The sequence below is a fragment of the Cervus canadensis genome, chromosome 24 (assembly GCF_019320065.1).
Source record: "Cervus canadensis isolate Bull #8, Minnesota chromosome 24, ASM1932006v1, whole genome shotgun sequence".
Classification (NCBI taxonomy): domain Eukaryota; kingdom Metazoa; phylum Chordata; class Mammalia; order Artiodactyla; family Cervidae; genus Cervus; species Cervus canadensis.
In genome coordinates, this window is record NC_057409.1 from 44,088,488 (window position 1) to 44,101,745 (window position 13,258).

The 13,258-nt window shown below is 42.4% G+C and overlaps 1 protein-coding gene across 2 annotated transcripts in view; it reads left to right on the forward strand.

Moving 5' to 3' along the window:
- The window catches only part of FLACC1 (flagellum associated containing coiled-coil domains 1), a 29,645-nt gene that overhangs the window by 11,370 nt on the left and 5,017 nt on the right, over nucleotides 1-13,258 (forward strand). Inside the window, exons 8-14 of one of the 2 annotated variants that reach the window (XM_043445583.1) lie at nucleotides 557-609; nucleotides 1,693-1,792; nucleotides 4,011-4,114; nucleotides 7,942-8,004; nucleotides 8,223-8,244; nucleotides 11,331-11,467; nucleotides 11,585-11,694. In XM_043445583.1, coding sequence (XP_043301518.1) covers nucleotides 557-609; nucleotides 1,693-1,792; nucleotides 4,011-4,114; nucleotides 7,942-8,004; nucleotides 8,223-8,244; nucleotides 11,331-11,467; nucleotides 11,585-11,694 — 589 coding nt within the window. The remainder of the gene's footprint in view (nucleotides 1-556; nucleotides 610-1,692; nucleotides 1,793-4,010; nucleotides 4,115-7,941; nucleotides 8,005-8,222; nucleotides 8,245-11,330; nucleotides 11,468-11,584; nucleotides 11,695-13,258) is intronic. The other variant, XM_043445584.1, reaches the window with a different exon arrangement.

Consider the following 13,258-nt stretch of genomic DNA (forward strand, 5'->3'; position numbering starts at 1 on the left):
CTTGGGAAGGGCAAAGTGTGTATCATTCAGGATTCTGAGTTTATAGAGTAATCTCTACAGGGAGAAGGAGAAATTCTTCCCTTTTTATTATATATTTTTAAAAGATGATATTAGTATTAATACCTTGCCAGTTTTCTAATTTTCTAAAGAAAAGATTTTTGTTTTAAATAAAAGATCATTGTTTTCAAAACCAGGATACACTAGGAGTGTTATTTAAAAAAGACAGAAGGTTTTGCTTCTCTTTTGCCCTCAGTTGTAGGTTTGCCCCCAGGGATTAGTTCTCAGATTTGGGGGTGCCTCAGAATCACCTGACATCATATTATCAACAGATACTGAGTCTTGCCTCTGAGACCTTGACTCAGTGGGTTCAGGGTGGGGTCCAGGCATCTGATTTCTGATGAGCTTCCAGTATGACTGCTGAGGCAGCACCAGTTTCACCGCTGATGGGATGAGTTTAAGGTATGGATGATGTGCAGGAGGGCTCTCACGTGAATTTGAGATCATGAATTTCAGAGGAATAATGATGACTCTACTCTTGTTTTCCTTTTGTTCTCAGAGGAGATGGGAAAAGAATATAAATATTTGAAGAATATGTTTCATATATATCAGGTGAGATTCAGAGCTCCTTGGTGGATTATGAGAGAAAAGCAAGGCTCATTCTTGGCTGATGATGTTGAGATGAATCTAGAGCGCTTGCCCGGAAAATAATTTCCTGAAATCCCCAGTCTCCTTGAACCTAAGTGGCCCTCACTGCACCCAGGGAGAAAAGTGAACCTGTGGGCTTTTATGGCTTCCTCGCAGGACAATTTGGCCTCTGGACCCTAAAAGAGTCCATTGATGAATATGTTTGTCATGACCAAAGTAATACCTGCTCGTTGTTGGTTCTTTTTTTTTAAAGAAATTCAAAAATCAACAACAGCAACAGCAAAAAGAACTATCGCCACTCTAAAGAAAACCATTCTTTAAGATCTGTACTTTGTAATATCTTTAATTTTAGCAGAACACTGGGTCAAAAGGAATAAATATTTGAAAGGTCTTTGACGCATTTGACCAAATTGCCATTCAAAAAGGCTGTATCACTCTGCACTAACTTCAGCAAGTGGAGCAGGGGGCACCCTAGAACATAGCCCTTCCATTTCATCAGCTAATTTGACGGAAGGCCAGGAAACCAGAATTAGGACACAGTTTCATTCTAGGGGGATGAGAGAGTAGGAAATAGGAAGTGGACAGGGGAAGGGCTGGGGCAGCAAGCCCCTACTATGGGTCCTGGGTGGCCAGGGACTTCCCAATTTTCAGCCTTGATAGTCTAGAGTCCCAGGAAACACCTCAGTCCCAGGCAAACAAGGACAGTTGATTAAAGCAACTAACATCTTGACATTTCCCTTGTTTCCTACTGTGCTATTGATGAGTAATTCATGATTCAGAGGGAGCTGACATGAACACATGCGGTGTGCTCAACTGCCTGTCTTCAAAGGAAGCCCCATTCCAATAGGGCAAACGCCATGCAGAGTCTGCTTTGATCTTTAGGGTCTTGGGTCCCAGGGCTGGAATCGTCGCCCACCAGTTAACATATGGAGGCCCACAGCCAGGGGCTGTGGTGAGGGAAGCTGCAGAGAGCTCAGTACTGAGCCTCAGGCTGGGGTGAGGCCTTTCAGGATGCTTTTCTTCATGGTACCTTTGTCCCCCCAACAGGACAGCATTTATGATGAAATGGAGGACAAGTGGTCAAAGAAGAAGGCAGAGTGGGAGAAGGATGAGAAGGTGGAGCGGGAGAGGATACTGTTGCAGCAAAGTGAGTTCAGAAACCTTGGACTTTTTAACGCCAGGAAACTGGCGTTACTGTTGACCTCTGCTCGAGGAAGGGGGCCTTGGGGTCATGAAAGATGATGTGCTGCAGGGCTGGACTTCAAGAGACTTCCAGAAAGTGCAACAAGGATGGAGTCTTTTAGGGCGTTTATCTACCTGAGGGACTAAACCGTACCATCCAGAACTCTCTGGTTGCAAGTTTGGCAATTACGAGCTGGACTGAGCTTGGGGACATCTGTAGGATTGCAGACTTGTCTGAAGTTCCAGAAAAAAAAGGCTCTTGAATTAGTTTCAAATACTCACTTTTTGGGAGAGGGGCTATACAATCCATTACATGGAGAGTCTCTATACTCCCATGTCCCCTCCAAAGGAAGCCATGTTTGATGTATTTTTCAATTGAGGTATTTTTTGAGATAAAGTGTACAGCATGTTGATTTGATATATTCATATATTGCTATGCATTCTTAACATTTCCAACACTTGGCACAGAGCCTGGATCACACTAAGTGCCCTATAGGAGACTCTCCTACCTGCACTGAGCTTTTTCATAAATGGAAAAAGGAGAGGGAAATCTCTGAAGATTCTGCTTCCTGACCTAGAGGACTAGTTGAGGCAGAAGTGGGGCCTCTATAAACTTATTCCACATCCTGCTGCTGCTGCTAAGTCGCTTCAGTCGTGTCCGACTCTGTGCGACCCCATAGATGGCAGCCCACCAGGCTCCCCCGTCCCTGGGATTCTCCAGGCAAGAACACTGGAGTGGGTTGCCATTTCCTTCTCCATTCCACATCCTAGCCCAACCCAATTCAGATCTGATTTAGCTGACTTTAACAAACTGCTCATTAAATGCAGATACTCCCTGGGAAAGGTCATCCTCAAGTCCCTTCCCTCCCTGGATTACCAGGAGATAGTATGAAGACCCTGGAGTCAAGGCTGGGGAATGGGGCATGGGGGCTGCTCCTGCTTGAGACTTCCCTGGAATCTTGGTGTAGCATAGCCCAGGTCTTTGGAGAAGGCAATGGCACCCCACTCCAGTACTCTTGCCTGGAGAATCCCATGGACGGAGGAGCCTGGTAGGCTGCAGTCCACGGGGTCGCAAAGAGTCAGACACAACTGAATGATTTCACTCTCGCTTTTCCCTTTCATGCATTGGAGAAGGAAATGGCAACCCACTCCAGTGTTCTTGCCTGGAGAATCCCAGGGCCGGGGGAGCCTGGTGGGCTGCTGTCCATGGGGTCGCACAGAGTCGGACACGACTGATGCGACTCAGCAGCAGCAGCAGCAGCCCAGGTCGTTGCCCAGACTCCCAGCTACTCATACTACAATGATGCCATGTTGTCAAAGTCTATGCTAAGATGCTACAACTGGTTTTGGAAGACCAGACTTTAGCCACTCACAGTGTACCTCAGTCCAGACTTATCTTGTGATCCCCGGATTTGCCTCCCTACCCAAACCCAGCACCACGATGCTGAAGAAGAGATTTGCGTGAGACCTTCACCTGTCCATCATCCTGTTTAGTATTACAGTTCTATTGGCAGCTCTCCCAGCCCCTCATAATGATTTAAGCCTAGCTCTGCCTCAGGGCTAAGTGCAGAATACATTTTATTGCTGGAAAAGTCATGTTAACCAAAAGCTGCATTTTAGGATTCAAGTATCCAAGAAAACATAGCGATTATTTCAGCAGAGGCAACGGACAAAATAATAAGTAACAGATCCAAAATAAACTACACAAAAAGAACCAGAGGTATTAAAAATAAGGGGCTTCCCAGGTGGTGCTAGTGGTAAAGACCCACCTGCTAATGGAAGAGACATGAGACACAGGTTTGATCCCTGGATGGGGAAGATCCCCTAGAGGAGGGCATGGCAACACACTCCAGTATTCTATTCTTGCCTGGAGAATCCCATGGACAGAGGAACTGGGCAGACTACAGTCCATAGAGTCACACAGAGTCAGACATAACTGAAGCAACTTAGCAAACTTGCATGCACTAGAAGTAAATCCCATATCGCTGATGTGATGGAGAACCATTGCCACATTCACCTCATTCTCAGGCATCTCCAGGTGAGCGTCAGAGGTTAAACACCAGGCTGAAAGGAACTTGCATTTGACCCAGTCTGGAATTTCTACTATCTTCAGATATTCTGGTTTTCTTTGTGGTCTATTTTTCCCACATTTACCCATATATGTGATTTCCTCATCTCCACAGAACATAGGATAACCAGAAAGTTTGAGTTAGAATCAGAAGAAGAAAGGAAGAAAATAAATGAGTCCTACACAGCTATCTTTGAGAACTTCAATCAGGAGAAGGAGGTAACTCAGTGCAAACATATCAGTGGTTGAATGTGCAGTCTGGGTGGGATGTCCAGTTCGCAGGGGTGCCTCTGTAATGAGGCAAATTCTTTGTTTCTGGGGGTATGGTCCTCCTTTTCCAGCTTCCCTGGAAAGTTCTGCAAGCAGACTGTCATTTTGTGGTTCTTTATCTAGACAGTCTTACCACAGGATTATTGGAATGAAAATTGTAATTTATAGGAAATAACAGAATGTTAAAACATATACAAAGCCCACAATTCCCTATTTGCCAAAATATCAGTCTGAATGATCTTCTCACCCTTGACTGTAACTGAAGAGAAATGGCAGTGTTGCAAACTAAACTGAGCAAGTCTGGACACATACAACTCATGTTTGATGAGTTTTGACAAACATGTTCATCCATGTAGTGAAGTCAAGTATTGCTCAGTCATGTTCAACTCTTCGCGACCCCATGAACTATATAGTCCACCAGACTCCTCTGACCATGGAATTCTCCAGGCAAGACTACTGGAGGGGGTAACTACTCCCTTCTCCAGGGGATCTTCCCAACCCAGGGATGGAATCCAGGTCTCCCGCATTGCAGGCAGCCTCTTTACCATCTGAGCCACCAGGAAAGCCCCTTGTAACCAACATCCAAATCAAGACCTAGAACATTTCATCAACCCAGAAAGCATGCCTGTGCCCCTTTGCAGCTAACCCCTATCTACCTCAAAACCTGCCCCAAGACAACCACTCTTTTTATTCATATAGCTATAGATTTAGTTCAGTCTAGTTCAATCACTCAGTCATGTCCAGCCCTTTGCAACCCCGTGAACTACAGTACGCATACTTCCCTGTCCATCACCAACTCCTGGAGCTTTCTCAAACTCAAGTGGTGTTGCCATCTAACCATCTCATCCTCTGTCATCCCCTTCTCCTCCCACCTTCAATCTTTCCCAGCATCAAGGTCTTTTCTAAGGAGTCAGTTTTTTTGCATCAGGCAGCCAAAGTATTGGAGTTTCAGCTTCAGCATCAGCCATTCCAATGAATATTCAGGACTGATTTCCTTTACGATTGACTGGTTTGGCTCCTTGCAGTACAACAGACTCTCAAGAGTCTTCTTCAACACCACAATTCAAAAGCATCAATTCTTCAGCGCTCAGCTTTCTTTCTTTTTTTTTTTTTTTCATTTTTACTAAACTTTTTTTTCCATTTATTTTTATTAGTTGGAGGCTAATTACTTTACAATATTGTAGTGGTTTTTGCCATACATTGACATGAATCAGCCATGGATTTACATGTGTTCCCCATCCCGATCCCCCCTCCTGCCTCCCTCCCCATCCCATCCCTCTGGGTCTTCCCAGTGCACCAGCCCTGAGCACTTGTCTCATGCATCCAACCTGGGCTGGTGATCTGTTTCACCCTTGATAGTATACTTGTTTCAATGCTGTTCTCTCAGAACATCCCACCCTCGCCTTCTCCCACAGAGTCTAAAAGTCTGTTCTGTACATCTGTGTCTCTTTCTGTTTTGCATATAGGGTTATTGTTACCATCTTTTTAAATTCCATATATATGCGTTAGTATACTGTATTGGTCTTTATCTTTCTGGCTTACTTCACTCTGTATAATGGGCTCCAGTTTCATCCATCTCATTAGAACTGATTCAAATGTGTTCTTTTACTTAGTTGAGTAATATTCCATGGTGTATATGTACCACAGCTTCTTTATCCATTCGTCTGCTGATGAGCATCTAGGTTGCTTCCATGCACTCAACTTTCTTTATGGTCCAACTCTCACATCCATACATGACCGCTCGAAAAACCACAGCTTTGAATAGACGGGCCTTTGTCAGCAAAGTATCGTCTCTGCTTTTTAATATGCTATCTAGGTTAGTCATAGCTTTTCTTCCAAGGAGCAAGTGAACAGGTGAAACAACGATAGATTAGTTTCACCTGTTTTTAAACTTCATTTAAATCGAATCATATACTATATGTGCTTTGTTGTGTAGCTTCTTTCCCCTCAATTATTTCTGTGAAATTTATCCATTCATTGTTCTTATCAGTAATTTCTTCCTTTTATTGCACAGTAGTATTTCTTTGTAGGAATATAACACAATGTGCTCACCATTTTTCTGTTTTTGGAGATTTTGGTTATTTCTATTTTTTTCTTTTTACAAACAAAGCTTGGATAAATAACTTGTGTAACTATTCTTGTAGACTTATGCTCTCCTTTCTCATGGGTATATACCTAGATGTGTTGTTACTGAACTCTAAGGCAGGGATAGGTTTAACTTTATAACAAAGTACTAAGATATTTTCCACAGAAGTTGTGCCATTTTTCTCTTGCATCTCAACTATATGAGAATCCCAGTTGCTCTATATCATCAACAATTAATATTACTAATCTTTTCCTTAAGAAGCTTTTTTTTTAATTTTGTTTTTTGGTTGCACCATGCATTTTTGTTCCCTGACCAAGGATTGAACCCAGGCCCTCAGGGCCTCAATGAGTGTGGAGTCCTAACCACTGGACTGCCAGGGAATTTCTGAGTATTGCCGATCTTTTCATTTTGGCTATTTCAATGGGTATGACCCTGGAGGAGGGCACAGAAACCCACTCCAGTATTCTTGCCTGGAGAATCCCACGGCCAGAGGAACCTGGCAGGCTACAGTTCATCGGATTATAAAGAGTTGGACATGACAGAAGCCTCTGAGCGTAGCACAGCTCAGCAATAAATATAAAGTGCTATTTCATTATTATTTTAGTTTCCCTGACGACTAATTATGTCAGGCAAATTTTCATATACTTATTGGACCATTTATATGTCTTCTTTTGTGAAGTTTGGTTCAAGTTTTTGCCAGGTAAAAAAAATTGTGTTATTTGCCTTTTTATAATTGGTATGTAGGAGTACTTTTTATACTATGAATACAGTTTTTTGTCAGATATACATGCTGTGAATTCTGTGGTTTGCCTTTTCATTTTGCTCACATTGTCTCTCCACATGCGAAAGTTTTACTTTCGATGAAAAGTTGGTTATCGACTTTTTCCTCATCTGGTAATAGCTTTTTGTGTCCCCTGTGAAACTGTTGCCTATCCCAAGAACATGAAGATATTCTAGTTTTTAAAAAGTTTCATAACTTTAGCATTTATGATTCTGTGATCTATTTTGAATAATTTTTTTTGGTATGGAACAAGTTAAAGATCTTAGGTCATCTTTTCCATATTGATATTCATTGTTTCAGAATGATTTGTTGAAAAAAATGTCCCTTTCTCCATTAAGCTACCTTGATGTCTTTGTTGTATTTGAGGGGGTAGGGGGCAAACTCTCCATTCTGCTCCATTCAACTATCTGTCTATATTTAGGCCAAGAAAACAATGTCTTAATTTCTGTAGCTTAAAATCAGGGAGAAAAAAAATCTTCCAACTTTGGTCTTGCTTTTCAAGGTTATTTTGGTTCTTCTGCAGCCTTTGAATTTCTATATAAATTTTATAATTGTCTTGTCAAGAAAGCCTAGTGGTATTTTAAGTGGGATTGCAATGAATGTGAAGCTCGGTCTGTGGAAAATTGGATATTTAACAGTATTAAATCTGTACCCTAACAAAAGAAAACTCTTTAATGAAAATATGATTGCTTTTAATATTTCTTGATACACTAAGGTTGAGTCTGAGTAAGATTTTCATCATTTAACTTCAACATGTCACGTCACTACTTTATAATGCATGCTTTATTAAAGCAACATCTGAGCTTTGGTGAATATTGCATTCCTGAATCCTATTCTGGCTTTCTTAATTTTCTGAAAGAAGTGCCAGAACCCTAGTTGCTGACCTTTTCTAAATAAAATTCTTTTTAGGAGCTCTTAAAACAACATGAAAGGGATACCTTGCAATTAGAGGAGCTTAGAAAGACAAAAGAGGTAAGCTTTTTCATTTTTCCTGTGGAATTAGCCTCTTACAAATATATTGCTAAAATGATACACTCTCAATAAAATGGAATCTATGATAATTTCCCCCAAACCATTGAAAAACAAAAGAGCTAAAGCTGAGTTAGGGCTTCCCCAGGGCTCAGCGGTAAAGAATCTGCCTATAGTTCGGGAGCCACAGAAGAAACGGGTTCAATCCCTGAGTCAGGAAGATCCCCTGGAGGAGGAAATGGGAACCCACTCCAGTATTCTTGCCTGGAGAATCCCATGGACAGAGGAGCCTGGCCAGCTACAGTCCTTGGGGTCACTAAGAGTCAGACACGACTAAAGTGACTTAGCACACATACACACAAAGCTGAGTTTGCTGGATTCACTGTCAAAAAGGATTTTAGAACTATCTGAAAAAAGAAAGCCATTGCTGTATTTTTAGAGCGAGATCCGAACAAATATATGAACAATATACTGTGAGATCTTCAGTGTTAAATGCCTTCTACTTCTCACAAGGCTTTAACAACAAGTGAGCCTTAAACAGTAAAATGCCAGATTCTTCCATCAGACTCTGAAAAGTACAATACTGCCTCTTGGGAACTCTGACTTCAAGCCTTTCCTTAAAACTCTGAGTGTATTTACCTCACCCCCACAGCCTCTCTAGGACCTTTTTTTCTGGAACAAATTATAGCACTTCCATAAAGGAGATATCAGAAGGGAAATTGTTCAAACCCACAAACTGCCTTGTGGTTCTTCTTCCACGGTGAATTTAATTTGAATCCAGAATGGACCCATTTGGGAAAAGATTAGCCATTCTGAAAGCATGGGATGACATCGTAGAGCCCAGGCGGGACTTCGGCTTTGTTGGGCAAACAGTCATAATGTCCTTCAAGGTAAAGGAGTGGACTCTGGTATGAGGTAGACTCAGTGTGCTGTGAGAATGGCTTTAATGAGCTTGACTACTAATCCTATCACTGTGTCATTTCTGGGTCTATTTCAATTAATTTATTTTGCTCCTCATGTATGGTCATATTTTCTTGCTTAATTTTTTTATTGGATGCCAGCCATTGTGACCTTTACCTTACTAGGTGCTGAATATTTTTGTACTCCTTTAAATACCATTAACCTTTGTTCTGGGATTCAGTTAAGTTACTTGGAAATGGGCTTCCCTGGTGGCTCAGTGGTAAAGCATCTGCCTGCCAGTGCAGAAGGCAGGAGATCAATCCCTTACCCAGGAAGATCCCACATGCCAAGGGACAGCTAAGCCCATGCACCACAACTACTGCGCTTGTGCCCTAAGCTCAGGAGCCAACAACTACTGAGCCCACACATCACAACTGCTGAAGCCCATGAGCCCCAGAACCCGTGCTCTGAAACAAGAGATGCCCTGGCAAGGAGAAGTCCACGCACAGCATCCAGAGAGTAGCCCCCTCTCACTGCAGCTCGAGAAAGCCTCCTTGCAGCAACAAAGACCCAGTACAGCCGAATAAATCATAAAAACTAAAACACATACACACACACACACACACACACACACACACACAGAGCCATTTCTTTAAAAAAAGAAAGTTACTTGGAAACAGTTTGATTTTTCAAGCCTTGGTTTTAAGCTTTGTTAGGCAAAATTAAAGCAGTCTTGATCTAGGGCTAGTTTTTTTTTTTCCCACTGCTGAGTAATCTCTGTGTATTAAAAGGGTTTTTATATTCTGGCTGGAGCGTGGCAGGCTACAGTTATGGGGTCGCAAAGAGTTGGACAGAACTGAAGCGACTAACACACTTGCATGGTGGAAACATGAATTTGCCCAGTCCTGTTTTGGTCTGGGGGTTCTGTCTGCTGCGGGTTCTTTCCCCTTGCCTCGTCTCAATCGTTCCTTCTCACCATCATGTAGCTCCAGTGGCACTGGACTGCTTACTGTTTCTGAACAGGCCCGATTTCTCCCACCTCAGAGTCTTTGCACTCGATCTTTTCCCTTCTTGGAAAGCTCTTTACCAGATATCCACACAGCTCACTTCCTCACCTCCTCCCTGTCTTTATCCAAATGCCAGCTTCTCAGAGGCTGCTCTCCTTAAAGGCTCAACAACCTGCCTGACGCTTCCTTTTTTCTGTTTTGTTTTTCCACACTGACTTACAACCATTCAACCTGATAAACTCGGGGAAGGCAGGGATTTTTGTCTGCTGCTTTCCTTGCCACTAATCCTCAGTTCCTAGAATGGTGCCTGCCGTATCACAGACAACCAGTAAACTGAAAATTTTTAAATGAATAAATAAATTAATTGTATTCATTTTGAAATAAATACTTCAATGAAAGAATGCCAAATGACCTGGTACAGTGCTTTGCCCAATGCCCTTGCAATAAAAGTGATGGTGCATGCATTCTCAGTCATGTCTGACTCCTTTGGGACCCCATGGACAGTAGCCCTGTCTATGGGATTTCCAAGGCAAGAATACTGGAGTGGGTTGTCTTTTCCTTTTCCAGGGGCTCTTCCTGACCCAGGGGTAGAACCCACGTCTCCTGCATTGGCAGGCAGATTCTTTACAACTGAGCCACTCGGAAGCCCCCTGATGAATCCATATCAATACATTATTATTAACTAAAATCCAATTTACCTTAGATTCCTTCTTTGTATTGTACGGTAAGTCCCTACATATGAATAAGTTCCATTCTGAGAGTACATTCAAAAGTCCAACAAAGTTAGCTTAAGTACCCAACTAACACGATCGACTATATAGTACTGTACTCGAATAGGTTTGTAATACCTTTCATGCAAATAATATGTACATAAAAAACAAGCAAACACAAAAAATAAAGAAAACATTTTTAATCTTACAGTACAGTACCTCGAGAAGCACGTAGTACAGTGCAGCAGCTGGTATACGGGGGCTGGCACGCCTGTTTGCATCCTATAGGTTTTGTCACATGCATCATGTCCCGCAGTCTCCACTGCAGCATCATACAGAATGGTGTCTCTGCCCTAAAAATCCTCCACCCTCCTATTCATTCCTTGCTTCCCTTCCTAACTCCTGGCAACCACTGGTCTTTTTACTGTCTCTATGGTTCTGCATTTTCTAGACAGTCATGTAGTTGGAATTCATACTAGATATTTAATAAATACTTGTTTAATGAATGGATAATGGTAGCTATTTTGACAACCCATGTGAGCTCTGGTGAGGGCTGGCTCTGGGGCAGTACCAGTGAGGCTGTTGAGAGGGGTATAGACTAGTGAGACATAGAGGAGTAGAATGAACAGGGCATAGTAACAGAGCAGGAGAAGGAGTGGCTAAAGTCGATGCCTTCACATTCTAATCCAAATGTCCTGAACAAGAGGATAAATGGGTAGACATCAGTGCAATGTCCTGAAACAATTTCTTCTCACCCAGGTCATAGAGGAAGAGTTGTATGCTCAAGCTCTTATCCTAGAATCACTTAACACAACCCTCTACCAAACCCAGATGGAACTCCAGAGAGAGGTGAATCTTGGCTGGAGTGGGGATGGGAGCTGGAGGGAGGAACCCTCTGCCATGTAGCTCTGCCGTGGGTGACTCTAATTTAGGAGAGATGGCTATTAAAATGTACCTGTCTTTCAGAAAGCTGCGGTAGCAACTCTGGAGAAAACACTCCAGATCAAGCTTACTGAAGCTGAGGACAAGTTTAAGTACACCATACACCACTTGACAGAAGAAAACATTCATCTAAGGTATGAACGATGCTGCTCAAAAAGACGTGGCTGAATTGTCTTCAGAAAGTGAACGTAGGAATTTCCTGGCCGCCCAGTGGTTACGACTCTATGCTTCCACTGCAGGGGGCCTGGGATCAATCCCTGATCAGGGAACTATGGTTCCATGTTGTGTGGTGATGGGTGAGGGATGGGTGGAAATGAACCTAGGTATTCCTTCATGAAGTCAAGGCAGGGGGATATTCGCTGGCCACAGAAGTTACCTTCTGAGGTCAGCACTTTTAAAATGATGTTGGGAGACCCCTCTCCCTTTCCTGTATTAGTTTTTAATGCAAAACAACATATGAGGTTTATCTGACACTCTCTGGGTTTATTCAGTTTTGCGACTGAGAATTATTTTTAAATCCATGGCCTTGAGCCTTGTGATTTTCTGTTAAGGGTTTTATGCCTTGAAGGCCTTCTTTACTTATGGGGTATTAATTAATGCTAGGAAGAGGTTCTGAGGGATCTATTTGAATATCTTGATGGCAAGTACACTGTGAATTTTGCCAATATCAGTTGGAGATTTTGCCCATAAGGAAGATAGTAGTTGATTCAGGAAGGACAGATGATCAATGTTTCCAGAATAAGCTTTAGGTCCATGAGAGATGGAGCAAATAAAAGATGTCACAGGGTCTTTTAACTCACCTAGTTGGCTGCTTTGATGATTGTAGTCAAATTCTAGAGTTATTTTATATGAGGAGAAAGAAATTCCAGCAAGAAACTTCTCTAAGAAGTCTCAGCTTAATAAATGGGTAGAGTTGGGGGAACTAAGGAGAAAGGGACGTTGTGTCTCAAAGGACCTAAAAAAGGAAGTAAATGCAGAGACAGGACCCTCTTGGGGCTCATTAGAGATTCCCCACTCTCTGAAGTGTTTTAGAACTCTGAGGCAGGGGCCGCTTTATTGTAGAGGGGCTGAGCATTGAGAGTGTGGCTCTGATGTCTTTTAGGACTGAAAGAGATACATCCCCAACTTGGAGAAAAGTTTCTTCAAGCCAATTGGGAGGGAGGATTGGGAAGAGCCCCTGGAGTTCCTTGGAGCCCCATCACTGAGAATTGAAAGGATGTTGGAAAGGCTGGTTAAGAGGGCTGAAGCAACCTGAAGTGCTAGACTCTGTAAAATCTCTTTTCCAATGTCCTGGCTCTTTGCAATAACAGGAGAAACTAGGAGGATTCTGGTCTGGCTTAGGAAATTTGATTTTGTGAAATTGAAGATAAGAATTTTGGTGGTCTTCTTTATGGGTGACTCATCCATGAGTGTCAGAGAGCTGGTTTGCCAAATGAACTAAATCTGGAGTGGACGTAAATTTACCATTCTATCTGGTCCTTTTAGCAGGGAAAGATTTTAGTTCAACCCATTAATAAGTAGAGTTAAAAGCTTCCTGGGTAGAATCAAACTCTTTAGGAGGACCAGAATTTTCTTTAAAGACAATCTGAAGTCAATTATAATTTGTCATGAACAGGTTTGTTACATTTTTATGTGCAAGCCTGAATTTTCTTCTAATCAACAGGCTTTGGAAAAGCCCTAGGAATCATGTGATGAAGT